We start from the raw sequence: 21,270 nt of genomic DNA on the forward strand, positions 1-21,270 counted from the left end.
AGGAGAAGCCGGGAAGAAGAAGAAGGGGGGGAAAGAAATGTGCTCAATTAAGACATGGATCCTCTTCTCGCCTGTTAATTAAGAGTTTGTTGGCAAAAGTAAGAGAGTTCAGCCTTTCGGCTCTCTCGCTCTCATCTCGTCAAGCTAATAGGTAACTAGCTTCGAAGGAAAATTTTGGCCGGAAAAATGAATCTTAAACTTCCCACCGGCAAATACCTATCTATACTAACTGCATACATGTATGTAGTATGCACATGCATGGGAAGGGAAATTAATATAAAATGAACCCTTCTACTTTTTCTTTCTCGCTTTTTCCAGAGCCTTACAAGAGTAAATGTGATACAGACCAGGATTGGCTGGAAATGTCATTGATAGCGAACCTTACAGCCTTAATCCCTGGTTCTCGGGTTTGTCGACAGTCCTTTTCTTGAACTGCCGTTGGTTATAAACCCGGCCTCTGGTCATGTCAGGCTGGTTTACGAGCTAGGCCTATAGGTTAACGTGACACTACATTTGTAGGGATGTATGAATCTAGATGCTTGTCAAGGGAAGGGAAAAAACTGAAATAGGGTCCCCCAACGGTCGAGCCGTCGCACTCAAAGAGAGAAAAAACTTGATCATTTCATTTGTAGGCTGGTGTTGCATGTTTGATGTTTATGAGTACTAGTACTGTTAGCATATTGCTCTATGGAGTATCGGCTGAGAGGTGTGAAAAATTATATTAATAGTAAGAAGCAGATAGGTAGGTATGTAGGTAAGTAGGTGAACAGAATTATATTCTCTTCCAACAAGAAACCAAGAGAGCTCCCTTGCCCCAAATCGACCAGTAATTTTCCCAATTAATCAATTGATAAGAAAAACAGAAAGGTAAGAAAGCAGTATATTCAACCGGAACACCTGACGCAAAAAAGTACAAGCAGCCATGCAAAAGATAAAGAGGTAGCGATAAATAAACCCTGAGAAAGGAGATGGTATATGTATATAGTACGGACGTGGACACATTACAGCAGTCGGATATCTAGAAAAGAAAAAAAGTGATATCATCCTTTTAAGAAAAGTTTCAAACAACGCCAATGGTTCTTTTGTGTTAATATAGAGATGTATTAGATATTACCCTATATGAATACTAGTGATAATATTGCGATGAATGAAACTGTTGATATCCACGTCCGTGGCCGTGAACTCAACGGTGCTGCCGACCCAAGCTGTGCCTCCGCCACCGTCGTATTGACAAAATTGGGACCACACCCTAGGTTTATTAGGTTGGCCCCGGCAGCGTAGGTCGAGGAGATTGGTAATGAATTATTCACCGCCGCAGCAGAGAATATCCTCATTGTCTTTTGCAAACATGTCGAACAGGTAAGCTGTGCTCCTCCCGGAATTGGAATTCCCAGTGGCATAAGATAAACATAGGTATCAGCGGAATTCGTGCTGTTGGTGACTGCATCCGCGTAACAGAATCCCGTCTCGGATCTTTGGCATCCAGCAGCAAACATGACTCCGTACGAAATAAAAGAGGCATATGATTGGATGACAGCAGGATTGCGGAGCTTGAAGTCTGCACCGCAGTTAGAGGCATCGAGGAGAGCCTTGCCTAGGTCATTCATAAGGCTGTTGCAACGACCCGAGTCGGCACTGCAAGACTTTGTGAGAGCCTGGGTAACTGGGACAATTCCATGCTTGGTAATGTCGAACCACGACTTGGAGTTCTGTGGCTTGATTGTTAGTTAGGGTGACATAATTGAAAATATATATAAAGAAATATGTTTACCCACCTGCATAAAAAAGGATAAAGGCATGCATTCGATGAATTCGGTATTATTCAAGAAGTTTTGGAAGAATGCTTGACATCCAGGTGCGGTAAAGTTGTTCAAGGCGACGCTAGTATCAAAGGCACGTGGGAAAGGTGCAACATATCCATCGCTATCAGAATTTGCAGTTGGTGTCGAGGCTGAATTCCGTACTGTCGACGGTGCATATGTTGCTGTTCTCTTTGCTAAATCCGGAACTATGGTTGTTGGAGCGTCTCCGTTGACTGGAATCCTTAAAGATGCTTCCTCCTCGAACGGTCTTTGACTGGGGGCGGCAGATGTGAAAGAGAATAAGAATATTATAAAAATTGTAAAATATAAAGAGAACGAGCTAAACGAAGATTTTTTGAGAGAGTGTCGGTCCATGTTGGGCTTTCTGTTGGTTGTTTGTATATATTTCTATAAATGAATGTGGGATTCCGAAGGAATCAGAAAGTGATTGAGTGATTGTATCAAGTTGGTTGTGTAAAATTAATGAGTCCGAATATCGTTAATTGTGCATGTCAGATGATAAACCCGAGCAATTCAGCTAAATTTGCAATCAAAAGGTCGTAGATGCAAAGTATTTGGAAATCGTCGTTAAGAGGCTTCGAAGGAATCTTGGTCAATTGATCAATTTGTCGTGAGGCTGAGGGGTTCAATCGGATGGTCGAAGTCGTACAGCAAAGTACCCCTCTTGATCGATGTCTGAATGTGCAAAGATATATATCTGACGAGTATATGGAAGAAGAAGAAAAAAGAAGAACGATGATTCGAAAAGTCGTCCGTTCTTTCTAACTTCTTGTCGGAGATCTGATCTTTCGTTTGTGTGGATTGTCGCAAGTTTGAACCTTCTAATTGTCCTGGTGGCACAAGTACACAAATCCGGGCTGTTACGCGACTATTCGCTCTCAACTTCTCTTATGCAGGCAAAGGGATTGAAAGGTTTGAACGCAGGGGAGAAGAGGAAATTGAAGAATCGATGAAGAGAAAAAAAATAAAAAGAACGCAAGAGGTCGAGATCGCTTCCCGTCACAAAATTGGCGACTAAACGGGCACCCGTTGTTGATGATCCCTCACATGCTGGTAGCCAAAGGGAAGGGCAGGAACACCTTTAGGACGGATCACCACCTTTAAAGCAGACATGGGCGGATGGTGAGATGGGCCGTGCTGCAGCGCGCGGAAAAGCAAAATTGTGGATTCGTCCGCTGTTGGCCCCATCTGACCCCATTGGCGGCTGGACAAGCCAAGCCGTAAAAGGGGGAAGTAACCTTGATAGTGGATATTACAAGCAATATTTGGGACCAGGGTGGTGGGAGACCTGCAAGGCCTCGAATGTTTATCGCATGTTGTGGAGGGAGGTTCCCTGCAGGGTTCTCAAAAAGGAACCTGGACGATTCAAAGGGAGAATTAGAAGAAGTCGAATTCGTCAGGATTAAGAATAGTAAGGTACCTGTTAGTCAGAGTGCGCTCTTCGATCTTCGAGTCTCTCTTGGTCTCTGCTCCCGCGGATTCGTTCGTCGTTCTGAGATTAGCTACGCTGGAGTTAGCAAGCATCCCATGCCAATTTCCAGAGATCCAGCGCGGTGGGGTTGAAATTTAAGCTCGATTAGCTAAGGACAGGAAACATATTGGTGACATTCAACGTCGCACTACTCTGAGCAAGTGGGTAATGATAGCCCACGACACTAACCTCAATTTAAAAATGGATCTAACTAAACCGAACAGAGACTTCGATGGTAAATGTTCTCGAAAAAACGAAGACTCGGGCCAAAGAAAGGCCAATTTCTTTTGCGAGCCAATAATATTAGCCGCGATTGCCAATGCTCTTACGACTCAGTGGCTTGGCTTGGGGAAATTATTACTTGGTAGTATCGTGCTAACGATCACACGAATTCGAAGTCGCAATTCGATGTTGTGCAACCAAATTTCGAATACGTCTGCATGCGGCCTTGGGATGCCAATTTCCTCATGCAGAAGGATCCCGGTACACCGAGCAGCTCAGCTCTCCATGAAAATTCATGAAATGTGACATCTTGTCAGGCGCTTCCCGATATCCATCACAGTGGTACAACGTACTAGCGATCAATTGCATTAATTGCAAAACGGGCAAGTTGAAATCCGCACAATTGATTAATTTCCGACGGGCTGGACTCCTAGGCAAGACAACTTTGATAGCTGAAGCCGTTGGCTTGGTATTCTTCCTTTCGCGCTCGGTTTCTTCCTGAAAGGCCGAGAACCGACGTCGGTAAATTGATTAACAATAGCTGAATATTCGAATAGCTTCGGGGCCGGGGTCGCCCTGTGATGTCGAGAGTACCAATGCAAGTTGGCAATCGAAGACTGTATTTATCGCAATCGATTTTAATCTACATGTGAATGAGAGATTCCAATTTAGGTATATACCATGAAGTGATATCAATTTGATAGGTACAATGGCGCCACTGATCAGCTGAGGGCCAGGGGAGGAACTCCGAGTTTTCTCTCTCTTTTTCTTCTGGGACCTGGATATCAGTTTGCCGAATGTGATAATCACAATGATCTATTACATCACAATTGAATCTATGTTCCCAATTCATTCTGAGATATGAATAAGATTGAGAAATATAGCAAGGTATGCGGAATTAAAATGTGGGCTCACAGAGTACAATTGAAGATAAGATATATACTACTAGTATACTTTGCTATCGATATAATTTCGAAGCTACGAATGTTATTTTTGAGGTTTGACTTGATTACTTTGATATACGAATTATCATATAGCATACACCCCAATAGCCTGGTACATAGAGAGACCGCTCGACATGCATATGGAAAATGTCTCTTAAGTCAGCTGCAGGGGGGCCCACTGAGAGTTTTTCAGGCCAACGAGCTTACGAGTGCTCTGGACCAAAATAGTCAGAAGTCTAGAAGTCCTTCAGGAATCGGGTCTTTTGGACCCGACCCAAGCCAGGGATGCCAAGAATCTACATTCTACAGGTAAGTCCTTTCCGATAGGTTGGCGTTCAATTGTCCAATATCAACCTTCCTCTCTGGCTTGATCAATATCGCCTTCCTTTCATTGTTTTTTTCCCACCCTCTCAATCGACTGATGGTACACGATCGAGATTTTTTTCCTCTTTCTTCCCTTCGTTCAACCACGGCTCAAATAAGCACACCAAACTTTGGTTCACCAGGCTCTTTCAATTTTGAGTTCAGAAGAACCTGCCGTTTTTCGCATGTGGACATTCGTTTATGGAGGGGCAGACGCTAACCTTGAGCAGCCGGACTCCGCCAAATTAAATTATCTGCACCCCGCGTTTTTTTTCTTCTTCTCTCTTGTTGATTAATTTGAAGATGGTAAAATGCCTCTGACCTGAACTTAAAAGATGGATGTTCTATTTTAGTATACAAAAAAAAAAAGTGGTGGTTGTGTCAAAAGGCTTGACTGACCCGCCTGTGCACAAATTAATTTACTCGCTTCGACATTCGATATCCGATATATATCAAACAAAACAAAAATACCTTGCCATTACTTATTTTTCACTACTCTGTATTGATACATAGTACTTACTTGTAGATTGAAAGGGAAAAGAGGGGGAAACGTGGTTACCTTCTCGCTTGCAATTGACCGGGTATGTATGTCTCTCTCCTTTTAGTGCTTGATCGACTCCCTTACTCGAGACGTTTGGAATGCGAGCGATTGGCCAATTTAAACGTTCACAACTGACAACGTCGTTTCGTTTCCGTCCCCGCCGGGTAACGTAACGTAGCGAGAATGTATACGGATGCCTCGCAGGCTCTTCCCGCAGTTTAGTCTATAGTTTCCGTGGTTTATAATATTAGTAAATTTTATAGTTTATGATTATGTGGGCTTAAGGCACCCGGTTCTTTGGGGTTTTGGGTTAGATGCGGGATTCCGAAATCGCATAGACAGACTCGATGTGGACGCTTAACTTAAGGATTCGGCGGCTAGTAGAGTATTGTCGAAACATGTCCTGAAATGCTCACTTGGTTTCAATTGGCTTTTCGTAAACTAGACTCCACGAAGGGGCTAAAGGTTTCAATGTTACGATCAAGAATAGAAACTCAATGATCGCCTGAAATATGTGGATTCCCTCAAATACAACGCTAATAGACTTGAAAAAAAATATATACTAAAATAACTCCAATGAAGAATCTATCAACATGATCTCAAAACACCATACGAATGCCCCGCTTCTCCAAAAAGCTACCTACTTGTTCTATGTATAAAAATAAGTGATACTTAAACCGGCCGCGAAGATAAGGCAGCCTTACTAAAAAAACATCATAAAAATCATTTAAGGTAAACCGGGATACCGTAAACGACGGGCGCTGCCCCGTTCAGATATCTCATCTTGCAAGCACTTCTGCTTGTTGCCGTAGCCAAGCACAAAGATGATGTGCCCTGGTTACTTTTCTCAATTGTACCCTTATCATCATGCTTAATCTTGATCTTTGCCTTGCCTTTTGAGGCCTTCTTATCCTTCTCGTCCCTGAACAACCCCCAAGATTCGAAAACCTTTGATGAATATTTATCGATATCTTTATCCGTAACGTCCCATAACGTAACCAATACTGCGGGGCAACCACCCTGCAGGTAATTTACCGGCATACCATATGGTTCGAATTCGCCAGCATCGGTGAGCTTCCCGCTGCTACAGCCCATCAAGAGGCTGACAGCGCAATTGTTTAGTTTCTTCACTGTCCTAGCTCGGATATACTGTGCCCCACTACCGTGGCCAAAATAGAGAAAGAGATCCTTGTCCTCGAGATATCTTGCAAACTCCTTCTCTGTTGGGATTTTGCTGATAAGCCCTTCCCAACCAGTCATAGATCTTAGCTCTTCCTCGTAGGTCTTTTGCGTATTTGTAAGATCTAGTGCTGGGTTTAGAATATAGCCTGTATTTGCTCGGTTGATGTACAGCCCCGCTTGATTCTCATATGAGAAGTTTTGAAGGAGAACTCGATCACGCAGAGATGCAAGCGATGGCAAGCGTGAGACCGAGCGTCCGTCCAAACATGGTAGTGATTCCCACGGAAGGACATGAACTGATTTGTCAAGAATTAAAACGGTGTGTTCATCAACTGTCGCATCTTCGTACTCTTTGATTGCTATATGGTAACTTTCAAGAGCGTCGGTAATTAAGACGATCATATCGTCCAAGTCAATTTCATCTGCAGCATTTTTCTCTCCGTGGAATTGCAGGATGTCGATGATCAGGTAGATTAGATCCTGGATTGGATCCTCCAAATCAACACCATCCTCTGTTGGATCGCCGATGCCAAGGAATAGTTCAATGACCCTCTCGTCCAAGGTAACGATTCTGTTGTTTTTCTTTTTATTTCCTGAGTTTCGCGAAGGTAGGTGCTGATTTAGGATTCTGACGAATGATGCATTGAACCTCGCAATAAGTTCCGGGTGCCTCTTATAACCACCAAAGATTCCTCTGTATCCTCGCAACCAATTGTTCTCGATGTTGACCAAAAGATCATGAAGCTCGGTATCAAGGGCCTCCCTCTCCTTCCACCATTTTGCTCGAATATCTTTCGTAATCATATCCTTGGCAGAATGTGTGCTGACGTTGGCGCGCTTAACAATATCCTGGAGCGTTGCTAGTCCCCTTTCAAAACCAAACTGCTCTTCATCATCCATGCTCATGTCTTCACTAATCATGAGGGGGACCCTGACCATGAACGGTATTTCGCCTGCCTGGTACCGAGTGAAAAACAACTCTTCCCGTGATTCACCTAGCGAGATAGAAACGGCAGCCCATGTTGGTGGAATAATATCGACATAATCCTTCTGGAAATTAAGGAGAGAAGCTGTATCAATTTCCAATCGGCTTTGTGGAAGGGTGGGCCATCTGAGGTCATCCTTCTCCGCTGATTCGGCCTTTTCCTCTTCAATAGCACTCTTCTCTCTGGCAAGTGATATACTTCGATAAAGCTCCAGGGAATTGATTGCTGGAATCGTCTTCCCCATTCCTGCATCAGATGTTATTGCAGCTAAGAGGCAAATGACTTCTCCCAACATTGTCGACAATACATTCAGTGTTGTGGTTGGACATATTGTTGCAGCTAGTGCTTGGATAGCCAGCATGTTGTCGCGAGCTTCATGAAGAAGGGCTGCAGAACGGCTGGGCGCTACGAGCTCATCATCTATAGTCGCAACCGTTTTCTTTGGTGTTTTCTTTCCGGGTTTTGTCGGTGCTGTTTCAATAGTTTTTACTGATGCGACGCTGGGGATGACTATCGCTGTTTCTTGAAGAGTATGGAATTCATCATCTTCATCAATAGCGGCCAATGCTTGCAACAACGAAGATCTCGCAACTGCTAATCTCTGGGTAACAAGTTCTCGAGACCCAAGAGATGAGTTTGCGGTCTCACTTAGTAGCGCTTGCGCAAGGTCCCACTTTTGCTGAATGGCAAGATTTACAGCTTTCAAGCGCAGGACATCGTCTCTAAGTCTGGTTAAACCCGCACACTGATTTACGGTAGCGGAGTCTGTTTGTGGTTTTGTTTTGGGGGGGGCGGTCTTTGCAGTTGCCTTTGTGGCTCTTCCTCTGCCTTTTGTCCCAACTGTTGGCTTTCTCCCCTTCGATTTGACATCCATTTCCACCATCTGTAGGTTGGCAACCCTGTAGAATCGTTAGTTTAGTATTTATATGAATACGAATATGTACTTACTTCTCGGTGATGTCTCCAAATACAGCCCCCTCAGGCTTACTAGCGTTGCTCCCCATCAGGGTTTCCAGAGTCTTCTCCGCATTATTATATGCGTCGAGCTCCATAGTCCATGACTTGTTCTTTCGGTACATTATACCTAAGGTGCAGTCGAATGAAACGAGTTCTTTACCCTTTTCGAGGAGTTGCTCCTTTAACATCGTTGCTTGACGTAGCTTTTCTTCACCCTCTTCCAGCATGCCGAGGCGGATGTGCAAATCCCCAAATATGGAGAGTATATGAAAAAGCAGTGATTTCGAATCGACAGCCTCAGCGACAAGCCTTGCTTCTTGAACATAGAACAAAGCCTCTCTCTGCATGCCTTGATGAATGTAGAGGGTCGCAATATGAACGAGAATGTCGTATATTGAACGAACAATTGGCCAGAGGAACGGGCCGCTCAGTGCTGCGACGGTAGTTGTGTATGTGACGATCCCCAACTCTGCTTTGCCGTTTGCAGAAGCCTGACCCTTATGTTTGGCTAATGCTTCGAGGCCCGCCCACGCTCTCTGGATAAGCTTCAAGCTACGCCGAGCTAACGCAATAGAAGTGTTGATACTGCCTTTGTCCAGAGCGAGTAGTGAGGATACATAACAAGCCCGAGATACTAGACGGTTTAGCTCGACACGCTTTTGCATTTTCGCACCCGATGCGGCAGCCGCGAAGACAGCAGGATCTTGTTCAACCATTTCTTGGGCAGCGCCTAGAAAATCCGTGCCCTTGCTTAGGTTGCCCTCGCCAGTTGAGATCAGGTATTCAGTGTATGCAAGATTCCACTCAAGTTTCGTGGTAGTGGAGACATTTTCTTTTGTAATCCAGGCATCAGCGTCTGCCAAGATGGAGCCAGATTTGCCAGAGAACCCAAGTCGAAGATATTGCACGCCGAGGGATATAGTACACCCCACAAGCACTATATTATTAGTTGTTAGGATTGTAATTTAAGAGTAGAAAATCGGGTATTGCTTACCATCAACTGAATAGTCAAGCATCCTATAAAGTCTGAGAAGGAGCTCTAGGGCTTGCTTTCTTGCCATAGCATATCCCTTCATGTCTAGGAAATCGACAAGGAGTCTCAATTTTTCAACCATAAAATCCCCATTAGCAGAGCACTCTGTCAGCTGTTGGCGAGATGTACAAGCTCGGAGCAGCTCTTCCCAGCAATTGAGGCCGTCAAGAAGGCATTCAACTTTCTGGTCGTGGTCTGAGAGGTAGGCTACACAGATCGCTAACGATAAGGTCCCGCATTGATATAGAGTACTACCACTCAGGGCACTTTGGCTTGGGAGCGACTTAGTAAGCTCAAAAATCTCGCTTCTGAGATTTGCTACCAGCTGGACAGAATCTTGCATTTCCTTCTCAGGAATTTCTGGGAGGATGGATACTAGTATCATTGCGCCTCTATGGTTAAAAAGTTAGCAGAGCAGAACAATGGGATACGCTAACAGCCAGATTCACCTTACTTTGACCGAATATTGAGGGAAATTCCGCTATTCGAGAGCAGCTGACAAAGAGGGGAAAATACCAATTCATAGGACTGTGGCAATCCTGACCCAAGGCATGCTTGAATCTGAAATAAGGCTGCTAAGTATCTAATGTCATCGGTGAATTCTTGGTTATCCCAGAATCTCAAGCCTTTCCCGGAGTCGAGACAACATTTCACATATTGGCTAAGCGTTTTAGCTATCGCTTTTTCCTCTTCATTATGCAGGTCGTCAATTTGCCCCTCCGCAAAGTGGTCTGTAATGTTATCGAAATCTCCAACCGTAACGTGAACCTTCAATGCAGCGTCGAAGCTCTCCATTGCCCGAGAGAGATCACCGAGCCCCACATACATAGCTCCTAGCCGTTCGTGTTTTGCTGCTAGATTCCCAGATATCGCCTCATCTAGGGGTCGATTTTCGAAACAGGAAATCGACCTTTGATATGCTTGTATTGATTTCTCTGTTTGGTTTTCTTTTCGTAAGGTTATAGAATGCTGTTGATAGAAAACTGAGACCTTCTCAAAAATATTCTGCTTTGAATCAGTTGAAGGGGAGTCTTCATCTTCTATTGCTTCATCAAGAAGTTTTCCAAGCGCAATGATCTCTTGTAGACGTTGGTCTTCGAGTTCCCACCACGAATCTATGTCGCGGCATCTCGGGGATTTCCGTGAAGCAACTAAGAAATGATCAACGGAGGAGATAATCATCTGTCGGTCCTTCGAGGAGCTCTGAAGGTCGAGAATTCCAGCGAGAGCACATCTTCTTGCGAAACTAATTGCGCCAAAGCAAATCTCTACACATCCTTTACTGACATTTTCAGGAATCGTGCTACCCGTACTTAGACAGTTTGAAGACGCCCGACGGAGTTGCATAACTTCTACAAACAAACTCTGGAGCTTCTCTTTACTTCCCGACAATGGCTGAAGAAGTATTTCAAGTGCCTTTTGTAGATCTTCTGCCGCCGTTGATTGAACAGTCCCCGCTGCAATTGCTTTGAGTATACTTGTCGTCAACCGCACAGTGCTCGAGTTGACAAGGTTTTGATGCTGCCTGGGGCCCAATCGGGACATGAAATCTTTAAGCCATCTTGGGGCTTCATCCCAAAGCTGGGCATCTTCCGCAGCCGCGGTTATGGCAGTGCAGCAAGTTAAATATTTGGATTCGAAACTGCCTAGTGGTATGTTCCCCCCTACCAGTTCAGCGAGTATTGGGGTGACAAACGCCGATATCCTTTGATAATTCTCTTTTGGCGACGCTCCTAGCGGTTTTGTCCGAGTTACCAATATAGAATGTGACAATAAAGACCATATATCGCCAATCTGAGCTGCAGGGACAGAATACCCTTCGAGCTTAGCCGGTAGTACTTTGTATAGAATACTGAGAAATCTCAGTTCCGCAGTTAACCTTGCTAAAGTGCCTTTGGCGGGTTCCGTTTCCCGCAAATTCGATAATGCGGATGCGCAAGCATATGTAGTTGTCGCCAGGGAGTCGAACTGTTTAGTCGCCTTTATATGGGAAAAGTGGTAGAGGGATTCAATCATGCTGTAGGTATTGTTCGGATGCTGAAGGATCTTTGGCAGTTTCTAGGCAAAGAAAATAGTTTAGAACTTTGAAACAGATTAAGTTGAAAAGTAGCTATTACCTGCAGCACGGAGGGCTCTGGTTTGGCGGCCACCAGGCGTAGAGCTATTATTTGGACACTGATCGCGAGCGCCAACGATTCTTGCTCCTTAGGAGCTTCATTCCAGTCGAACACCGACTCTACTGTCTTCTTTTTCCCGCTATCCGTCTTTGATGCACACAGGCGTAATTTTAGGCTAAGAGCTTCTTCCAAACCAATGTCGTACTTTCCATGTTGTGCTAACCGGTTCAAAAAGTTCATATGAGCGGACTCCAGGGTTCCGGGCTTTAGACCGCAGTCGCTCTTCGAGCTTAGGTATGATATAGCGTTTCTTCCGCATTCTATAACATTATCCAAGGTCGATTTTGAAGACGTGGCCTTCGATTTTCCGTTTGCGGGTTGGGATGCTGCATCTTTCAGCAGTTGCAAGGCACTGTTGAGAGCTTCTATCGCTATCCTTGATCGTTGGTCATCTGTGATAGCTGTCGAGGAACTTGCCGAAGCCTTTGCCTTCAAAGCTGGGATGGACTTTGTTCGAACGAGTTTGGATGAATTGGATGATTTCGGGAAAAGGAGATCGTGCAGTGCCACCGGGATGGACGGTGTGCATGAATCCAATGCCGCTAGTCCCTTGCGTATGGTATCGTGAGGTCCCGCAGCTTTTGTGACAGCCATGTCGTCGAATGGGATGTTGAAAGAGTTGATCAGGAGTAAGGATGTTTCTAGAGGTCGGGATTTAGAGTGCTATAGCAACATGATCGAGGCTGTGTTTCAGGGTTAATTACTCGGACTGTCGTTACCGCTGTCGTCGTCGTCGTCGACACCTGAAATGAAACAAACGCGCAGTGTCAAGTTTGAGGAGACCAAACGCGGGCAGTCGTTCGGGCAGTTGTCCAGCACCCTGGTCTCCACAGCAACAACGTCGAGGACAACACAATGTCGCCGATCTCGTGATGGAGGCTGACCCGACCGTTTGGCAATTGCCCTCAACCCCAGTAACTGTGGCATGTCCTTGTATAATCTAATATCTTGTCTCGATATTAACGAGGGATATCGAAGGTACCTTCCAGTGTAATTTCCACTTCAGAAGGCTATATTTCGGCATCATATAACTGTACGATGCATACCGCAGTGTATTTGAGCAATTGAGAGATTTGCCCATTTCGCCAGGCTAATTCAAATGTGCTTTGTATGTAACTTTGCCTGCTATCCTTTGTAATATATGGTGCGGCGGCGGCGGCGACTGTCAATTCAGGCGGCAATTTAATCTATGTCAAGCAGATACATACCTCATACGTATTTCTTATGGGTAAGTCGGTATGTATCTACTTCTTACCTCTTACTCATGCGTATGTAAGTATTGTCCGTATCATGTACTTCACCCCGGAATATGCAGACAGGGATTGTATTCATTCCGATCTGACAGGCCAGTCGACGGCTCTGTTGCATGTGTCTGCTTGTCCTAGGTATTGAATTGCACTTGCGCATGCATGGACCTTGCTGGCCAGTTCTTTCGATCCGTATCACGAACCAGCCATCCTCCGAATAGCTTCCGTGCGCGCCCCCAAATAGTCCAATTTCAAATAATTGCAATTACAATTGACAGGTGAGTTTGCAACATTTGATCCACCTTTTAACTAATAAACTCAATGGCCCCGCATCTGATGCTTAGCTCTCTGGGATTATGCACCAGACATCCCCATTTGTCCTAATATCGCCAACCCTGTCCAGTAAGCTAAGTAGTTCCACGCAGGTCCTTGCATTCGGAGCCCTTTGCCAATCCTGTCGCACCCGCAAAGGCCGCTTGTGATACTGGATATTGCCTGAAGCTCTAGCCAAATAGCTACCTAGCCCTTTTTCTTTTTCACAAAATTCCAATACTTCATTTCGCTGGAGACATCCTTCAAGGAATCGCCATCTCCAAAGTACCCTCGAATTCGAAATCACAAAAAAAACGCGCAAGGCCTATCTGCCTGGGGAGATGCTAGCTACCGATCCCAGCAACTAAGAGGGGACGCCGAACGTTATCGCTCTCCCGCACACGGAATCTCTGCCGGATGGACCTTGTCGCTACATCCCGTCTCACCGTCTGAAGCACAAACGCTTCTCAGGGAACCTGCATTGCCCGCACTCTGGTTCGGAACCCTAGCTGGAGCCGGGGTTAGGAAGATCGGCGGAGACCAGGCCGCCGTCCAACGTGCATACGCATAAACCGCTGCATACATAATGGAGGCGACCGACGATGACACGCTCTACGACTTGGAGAGCAATGGCCGAGGCAGTGAGTCTGGAATTAGTATGCCAACCAGTACTTCTGAGGAGAGCAGTGCCCAGCGAACGAGCTACCAGTCCCAGCAGTCCCATCAGTCCCATCAATCTCAGCAATCTCAAAGATCCAACATGGAGTTACAGCAACCATTACATGTCGACTACATTCTCGTCGCCGAATTCTCAATTGACAAAGGGCCGACGATGGAATACCAGTATCCAGCGCCAATAAGTGGTGATGAGCAGTATGTTTCCTAGTGCTCCTACGCCAAGATATACTTCTGAAGCTCACATTTTATGTGATCCTACACAGCATGTTAGCGGAACTAATGTTACCAGATCAAACGCACCGACGGAACCAGGATTGGACGGTATTCTTCCTTCATAAAGAAGAAGAAGAGACAGAAGACGATCCGGGCCAGCAACCTCTAATCTATGTTCTTAATCTTGTCAATACAAAACGTGACAACCGAATAAAGAGGCATGAGACATTTTCCTGGTAGCACATATCTTGAACTTTGCTAACATACTTCAAGAGGCGCAAAAGTGAAAGCAATGGCTATTTGTACAAGGCATTCATTTTTACACATATATAAGGTTAACCACCTCACTGTCTTCCAGACTTTATACATATATACTAAGAACCCCAAAGCCAATTCTCCTACTAGCCCTCGAGGAATATTTTAAAAAACCGACACAAGAAACACTGGCCGAAATATTTGTCGCAGTGAACACTATGGACATGAGCTGTGTGCCTCACCTTTCTGTATTTGAGAGACAGATTCTGGCAACTTCGGAAAACAAGGAAATGTTTCTCGAAAAATTCGAGGAGATGATGCCGGCTGCCCCAGATGCCGCAGGTGAACAGGCTGTAATGACACCCGAGGGAGGAACCCGCACAACCTATTTCGAAATTGGGCCAGGCAGCCAACGAAATAAATTGATAAACGGCAAGCTCGGGAAGATACGGGATAGCCATGAATATGAAACGTCGGTTACATACAAAGGTGTCAAGATTCCCATAAAAGTCCCCGTGGCTGTAATGCCGGAAACAGTTGGAGATGTACTGCCCCTATTCGTTGCATTATCGTCGAAAACATTTCTAACAATCTTCGCAGTTTTCCTTAATTCAGCTTATCACAACCTTTTCTACACCGCACTCACAAAACCCGCAACCATTCCCTCTACATCCTCACCTTACTACGAATGGGCCTTACACCCATCCCGTAATAGTACTCGTAAATGCATTACTCACACAGAAACGAATCGTATTTCTTGGCCACGGTAGACCATCCGGTGAGGTCGCTAACCACGTCCTAGCAGCATGTTACCTAGCGAGCGGCGGCGTTCTGAAGGGTTTTACTCGTCATGCCTTTCCATATACCGATATTTCTAAAATTGAGGAGCTTCTCTATGTGTAAGTATGAACCTCCAGCTACGAAATAAAACAAAGGCTAAATTTCTTTTTACTAATCTTCGTATAGCAATGGATTCATCGCTGGGGTTATCAACCCCATGTTTGCGAATCAGGCCCGTTGGTGGGATGTTCTCTGCGACATTGATACCGGTCGAATAAGGATATCTCCGGAGCTCAAACCCCCTCCCTTGACTGATGGACTCTCTTTCTTCAACCTAAACCCAAACATGGGTGTTGCTGATTATGTCAAACATGATACGATGGATAACGCATTCATGGAGGACATATCGCATTGTATATCCTCGAGGTTTGGAGAATGGGCCGTCAGGGCGAGGTGGAGGGACTGGGTGCTACGGTTCACTCGCATGGCGACTGCATTCGAGGAAGCGGTGTACGGTGCATCGGCTCTCTGGATCGGACATGAAGAAAACCATGTTATTAAGGGCCATGGTTATGTCTGGGCGGACGAGGCCTTGAAAACTCGTGATTTAACAGCAAATGCGGCCAGAATCGAAGGGTGGAGAGGCACTAGAAGCTATCTCACACTTGTGCAGGTATGTATATATCTATCACAAACGCATTGAGAAAGATTTCCTTGCTAACACAGCCTAGGAATCTGCGCAACTATACCAAGCCAAACCTATTAAAATAGTCGACTTGCATCACCAAATCGACCGGCTGAGGGTTCTACGGCTGTCTCACGAGGATTCAGAGAAGATATATATGGTCCTGAAACACTATGTCGACGACTATGAAGAAATTAATCAGGTATGAAACTCCATCAGTTCATTCCATAAATGGGTTTCCTAACGTATATTTTGCAGCTTCTTTGCGTAATCCCCGAAACTCAGAACGGCATCTTTCCCATCGCTTTCGGTCTCTTCCATCCAAATCAAAAAGTTAGGTTCGCGGTCGTTGAGCTGCTCGAGAAAATCAGTACCCATATGGCAGGCCGCCACTTTTTCAATAACATGAATCGCTTCCAGCGCCTAGCGTACATTCGCCTAAAACAGGAGAGAGAGAATAGTGGAGGTTTCAGTCCTGTCGCTACAGAAGCTGCAAATGGTGTAGGTAGCTTTTCAACTACCACAACGCCAACCACAGCAGCTGGCGTTCCTAGGTTCGCAGCGTTTGGACCGAACGGTAGAGGTGGACCGTGATTTTCCTTTCTCTTTTCTCTTCTTTCTTTCGAATTTTAGACTTTTCATGTGATTCCTTGCTAGTTCTTCTCCCGTCATTTCAGAATCGGGTTGTATCTCAGGTACTTGTAGCATATGTGCGACTGATAGGTCCTTTCTTTTCTTCTGTCTTTGTGCTTTTAGCGTGGATCATTATGGTTGCGTGTTTCTTCATTGCCACACGAGCCTTGAATATTAACTACTTGTAATTAAAGGGAAAGCTTTGAAGGAGACGAAGGTCATTATCAGGGAAACGAGGGCCGTTATTAGGATCATAGAACTAAGATTGTCCCCTCTAGCTAGGTCTTGTCTACTACACACAACCTCAAAGATTTGCAGTGGGAACCTCTGCTTTTTTGATAGTGTCTGTTCTCTTCAGCAGCCAATCTGCAATATTACCTGAAAACTCCTTTCGGTTCTCCGGCAAGTCCGCGTGCACTGCAAAAGCTGATGGTTAATTCCAAAAAAGACTTCATATAAGATTTGGAAATGAAAAAACTTACACTTATGATACCATCCATCATATTCCTTAAACTCCTTATCCTCCGCCTCCAACAAAGCAAAGAATTGTTTGCTCGCATTGAAGTCCGTAACTTTGTCGGCATTCCCGTGCAAGACGATGACTGGCTTCTTCTTGTCAAATTTCTTGACATACTCAGCCTCCAAAAGACGTGCGCCCCGCTCCAACATTCCTGACAAACCTGCTAGAGTACCGGTATCATGGCATAGTTTATCTTCTGCAAATGTCTTGCAAACAGCTGGGTCTCGGGAAACATTGTTGGGGTCGAGCTTATTCAGCATCTGGAAATTCGGCATCACCCGCGATGCTAGTCTCCCAACCATCAAAACAATAGAATTGGGCTTCTCAGCTGGAGATAGAGCAATGAATGGCGAGAAGGCCGCAAAACCGGCAAGTGTAGATCGCAAGGAGCCGGAGTAGGCGTATGTCAAAGTCAAAGCCCCGCCAGCGGAGTGGCCGACTAAGAAGACTGGTGGTCGAGTAGGTTGTGATTCGCTCCATGCTAATCTAGCAGTGATTATTTCATCAAGGTCGGCGAGAACATCTGCGGTTCCGCCGGTAAGTCCCCAATGCTTCTTTTCCAGCGATGACTTTCCCCATCCACTAGAGCTAGTTATCAGTGAATTATTCTAGAAAAGCGATAAACCAATATTATTTATACCGTTGGTCAAAGGCATATATATTGATGCCCTGAGTTGCAAGATCTGGAAAGAGATCGTAATATGCGCCGCAGTGGTCCGAAAATCCATGTAGGAAAACTACCGATGCGACTGGAGCTTCGGGTGTCTAGAACCCGCACATCAGTCACTAGGATCTAGAATCTGGGGCAAACTTCCAACAAACATACCTTCCACTCCTTCGCGAAGAGCTTGTGTCCATCTTTCAGGACGATTTCAGTTTCCTCGGTAGCGATAGTAGCCATTTTTGAGGAATTTTAGGGAAAGGATAGTAAAAAACAAGATAAAACAGAAAGCACCTGTATATCTATAGGCCACGCGGCGAAAACGATGATAATATATCTGCAAATTGGTGGAGCTGAGAAGAGAGTTCGGTCGTTGGAGAAGCGAAGGTTAATGCAAGGGCTGAGAGGTTCTTATTCTGGGAATCTACGCGAGCTTTTACCATTTAGTGTTGCGGCATGTGATAGTTGGATTTATCGTTCGCGTTCGGTTGTAATCAATGCGCATGCAGGTTTGCATAGAGCCTTGGATAATGCTCTGTTAGATATCGATTTCCGTGGATTCGAATGGACGCCAGCTCTATCCGTCGTGGCTGCCTTTCCCGTCAAACTCTTTGAACAGCGATGTTTCAAGTTGTCGTGCGTAACCAGATAGTTTCCACAACCATATCTGGACTTTCACCGTCCGCGGGGAGATCAATAAAACGTTCTTTCGGACGGGATCTTCAATCTTTAGCTGTTTTTTCAGCTCTGCCGCTCTTGTCCTTCCAAGGAGGAGGTGCATTTTATAGCTAGGCACAAGTTTGCCTTTGACTTCAATTAGCGTCCTTGATCTGGCGACATCTAGGGCTTCGGCAGTAGATTGCGCTTGAATATCTTCATCCATCACTACTTCGTCTTCCTTCTTTACCCCCAACCCTTCTCCTTCTCCTGCCATTACTGTATCCTCCTCCTTTTCTTCTTGTAATTCCTCTTTCGCCACTGCCGTAGGTTCGGTTTCAATTTGAGGGGCAAATTCTTCAGCGATAATCTCCCCGGAATCTGCATTTGTCGACACCTGGAAGTCAGGATCTCCGTTCTCCCATACCAGCAAGCATCCAATCTGCAGGTCCTCCCACTTTCCGCCATCCCTATTGGCACTCATGATCCATCTCTTGCTTGCTTCGACCTCTTCATAAACCCGATTGCGTAGTTGCTTCAGAATAAAATCCTCCATGTCCAACCTCCAGACTGCCGACGTCACAAATCGTGTGTCCTGTAGTTTTCTCCATCTTTTGCTCTTCAAAAACTCAACGTGCTGGTAGTTCCCGGCTACGTATTTTGATACTCCTGTGACGACTTTGGTCTCATCTCGAGATTTTATACCCATAGGAAGCAGCCATGGTTCATTAGTCTCGGGGTTGACGAAGGCATGCACCTTCTGAAGAAAGAATGAAGGGAATACACGTCTGTAGTATCCGTCCTGGCGGACTGCGGTGATCAATGTATTTGCTGGTGACAGGGTTAGTATCTTAGATAACTATCAAGATAGAGAAGTACCAGTATATTCACCCACCATAAGGATTCTTCAGCAACTTCCAGTCCTCCTCTACCATTTCCGACGGATGGCGTTTCTTCAACTTCCTTGGTTGCTTGAATCTACGTTTCCACGTCTTGCCGTCCATTATTGGTGATACAGGCAATCCATCCTCTCCGTTGCTCTCTCCAAAATCGAAGTCTTCCTCTCGGGATATGATATCGTCATCGAATAGCTGCTTGGGGTCTTTGAGTTCCAAAGCCGAAATATCCTCCAGAATCTTTAATGCATCTTCATTTAATTGCTCTGAAGATTTGGAACCATAAAGTCGTCGTTGAAGCACTGAAATCCGTGGTCGACATGGCGCAACGGCTCGAAAATACACTGACATCAGTGTTTAATTATGCCTTCGTTGAAACCGGTATAGTACTTCTGTCGAATTGGATTTTTAGTGAGAAAGTATTATAAGAAAGGAATAGGTAATTTTCCATGGTGCTATGCCTGTCCCAGATAGACTGGCGAATTGACATCGGGCCTGCCAAGCCTCATCATTGAAAAAGATCCAGGCGCAAAGCTTTTTCGGATTCAATTCGATATCCAACTTCCAACACCCCACCATATACCCGATAAATTTAAGCCTTCGTTCTCGATAACATTACATTCAATTAAACCCCGGGGCGATAATAATATAACTACTACAATGTCGCGGTCATTGGCTTCCCTAGTCAACAGACAGTCAATATGTTCGAGCTGTCTTCGAAATTTCCGAACGACCCGGCCAACCGCCGTTCTGCTACGGCGCAACAATTCTAGCACGTCTCCGTCGTCGAGTGACGATATCAGCGATATGTTCAGCGAGATGGAATTCCCTAGTCCGAGAAAGATCAAGCCTATAATTGAGAGATACAAAACAGTTTACCGGCAGGCACAGGTACTTTACGACCCTATATCTCATGAAGACAAATACATTTAGATCCTAACGAATTATGTCTTTGAATAGAACGGTGCAATACTTTCACAAATCGAGCAGCGTGCAGAAGACGAAGAAATATTGCCCGAAGAAATGGGAGCCGGACCATATATGCCTATATCAGAACAGTTACGGGTACAAATGAGAAGAGTACTATATCCTCGTAAGAACGACGTCACTCTGCTCAACCAAAAGCCCAACTCACTAACGAAATGTTCCTCAACTCAGTTACCCTTGTAACGGCATACTCGAACCCGGACGATCCGAAAACATGGAACGGGATGACTATTTCTTCCTTTAATACTGTGTCGATGGACCCGGTACCCTTAATCTCCTTTAATGTCAAATTCCCTTCGACAACCGGCCAAATGATCCTCGACAGGGAGCTATTTGTCGTCAACGTTCTATGTCAACATATCAATTCCGCGAAATTATGTGCACTATTTAATTCACGTCCGCCGGTAAAAGCTTCTGAACTTGATGCGGGTGCCGAATTGCCTCGTCGCGATGGATCCGACGGATTAAGGGCTGTTCATGAGAACCCGACTGCGTACGTCCAAAGGCAGATGGCGCATCAAAAAATGGAACCGAAATTCAGGCCGCTTTCTGGGCCATTTAAAGATATGCCGGTTTACAGGACTGGTTATGGTATTCGATTAATACCTAATGTGCTGTTGACATCGCTGGGATGCCAGCTTAGAAAGGTTGTCTCCGCTGGCGATCATAGAATAATTATTGCAGAAGTCATGGATGTATACGGTGCTGTTGGTGATAGACCTGCAGAGCGGAGGAGGTTCCATTTGCAAGGTGAGAGATTAGAGAGGGAAATGGCACAGACATACCGTAATGGTAAATATGTCAGACATCGGACGGAGAATGTTTTCGATGTAAGCATGGTTGAAGCCGGCCAGAGGGTGCTGCTGGACGATGCATCCATTGACTTCAAATTTATGAAGAGACGGAAGTCTGATCTTATTAGTGAAATTGAGTAAGTGGATTCGGTTATCATGATTGGTGGTGGCGTACGGCGGTACCTGTACAATAGATTGAGCTAGCAAGGAGTTTCTCTTACCTGTATATACTTCACTCCCAAAATCTAGAGAT

At 45.2% G+C, this 21,270-nt stretch overlaps 7 protein-coding genes across 7 annotated transcripts; 3 read left to right on the top strand and 4 right to left on the bottom strand.

Annotated features, from left to right (window-relative positions):
* Nucleotides 1-1,115: 1,115 nt before the first annotated feature.
* Nucleotides 1,116-2,177, bottom strand: AOL_s00083g232 (uncharacterized protein; the record flags this gene model as incomplete). Its single annotated transcript, XM_011125411.1, has 2 exons — nt 1,116-1,709; nt 1,776-2,177. 2 exons carry the CDS (start codon nt 2,175-2,177, stop codon nt 1,116-1,118), a joined length of 996 nt encoding a protein of 331 aa, XP_011123713.1.
* A 3,910-nt stretch (nt 2,178-6,087) lies between these two features.
* On the bottom strand, nt 6,088-12,626 carry AOL_s00083g233 (uncharacterized protein; the record flags this gene model as incomplete). The annotated part of the gene is made up of 6 exons (XM_011125412.1): nt 6,088-8,431; nt 8,481-9,426; nt 9,484-9,914; nt 9,977-11,580; nt 11,640-12,340; nt 12,404-12,626. The coding sequence occupies 6 exons, from the start codon at nt 12,624-12,626 to the stop codon at nt 6,088-6,090; spliced, it is 6,249 nt and encodes a 2,082-aa protein (XP_011123714.1).
* A 1,218-nt stretch (nt 12,627-13,844) lies between these two features.
* Nucleotides 13,845-14,389, top strand: AOL_s00083g234 (uncharacterized protein; the record flags this gene model as incomplete). The annotated part of the gene is made up of 2 exons (XM_011125413.1): nt 13,845-14,131; nt 14,200-14,389. 2 exons carry the CDS (start codon nt 13,845-13,847, stop codon nt 14,387-14,389), a joined length of 477 nt encoding a protein of 158 aa, XP_011123715.1.
* A 233-nt stretch (nt 14,390-14,622) lies between these two features.
* Nucleotides 14,623-16,463, top strand: AOL_s00083g235 (uncharacterized protein; the record flags this gene model as incomplete). Its single annotated transcript, XM_011125414.1, has 5 exons — nt 14,623-14,949; nt 15,020-15,303; nt 15,371-15,857; nt 15,916-16,071; nt 16,128-16,463. The coding sequence occupies 5 exons, from the start codon at nt 14,623-14,625 to the stop codon at nt 16,461-16,463; spliced, it is 1,590 nt and encodes a 529-aa protein (XP_011123716.1).
* A 343-nt stretch (nt 16,464-16,806) lies between these two features.
* Nucleotides 16,807-17,923, bottom strand: AOL_s00083g236 (uncharacterized protein; the record flags this gene model as incomplete). Its single annotated transcript, XM_011125415.1, has 4 exons — nt 16,807-16,919; nt 16,985-17,604; nt 17,663-17,787; nt 17,849-17,923. The coding sequence occupies 4 exons, from the start codon at nt 17,921-17,923 to the stop codon at nt 16,807-16,809; spliced, it is 933 nt and encodes a 310-aa protein (XP_011123717.1).
* A 337-nt stretch (nt 17,924-18,260) lies between these two features.
* Nucleotides 18,261-19,587, bottom strand: AOL_s00083g237 (uncharacterized protein; the record flags this gene model as incomplete). Its single annotated transcript, XM_011125416.1, has 2 exons — nt 18,261-19,171; nt 19,236-19,587. The coding sequence occupies 2 exons, from the start codon at nt 19,585-19,587 to the stop codon at nt 18,261-18,263; spliced, it is 1,263 nt and encodes a 420-aa protein (XP_011123718.1).
* A 309-nt stretch (nt 19,588-19,896) lies between these two features.
* AOL_s00083g238 (uncharacterized protein) lies at nt 19,897-21,158 on the top strand (the record flags this gene model as incomplete). Its single annotated transcript, XM_011125417.1, has 3 exons — nt 19,897-20,127; nt 20,197-20,329; nt 20,395-21,158. The coding sequence occupies 3 exons, from the start codon at nt 19,897-19,899 to the stop codon at nt 21,156-21,158; spliced, it is 1,128 nt and encodes a 375-aa protein (XP_011123719.1).
* Between the last annotated feature and the right edge of the window lie 112 nt (nt 21,159-21,270).

This window comes from Orbilia oligospora, assembly GCF_000225545.1.
Source record: "Orbilia oligospora ATCC 24927 unplaced genomic scaffold scaffold00083, whole genome shotgun sequence".
Classification (NCBI taxonomy): Eukaryota; Fungi; Ascomycota; class Orbiliomycetes; order Orbiliales; family Orbiliaceae; genus Orbilia; species Orbilia oligospora.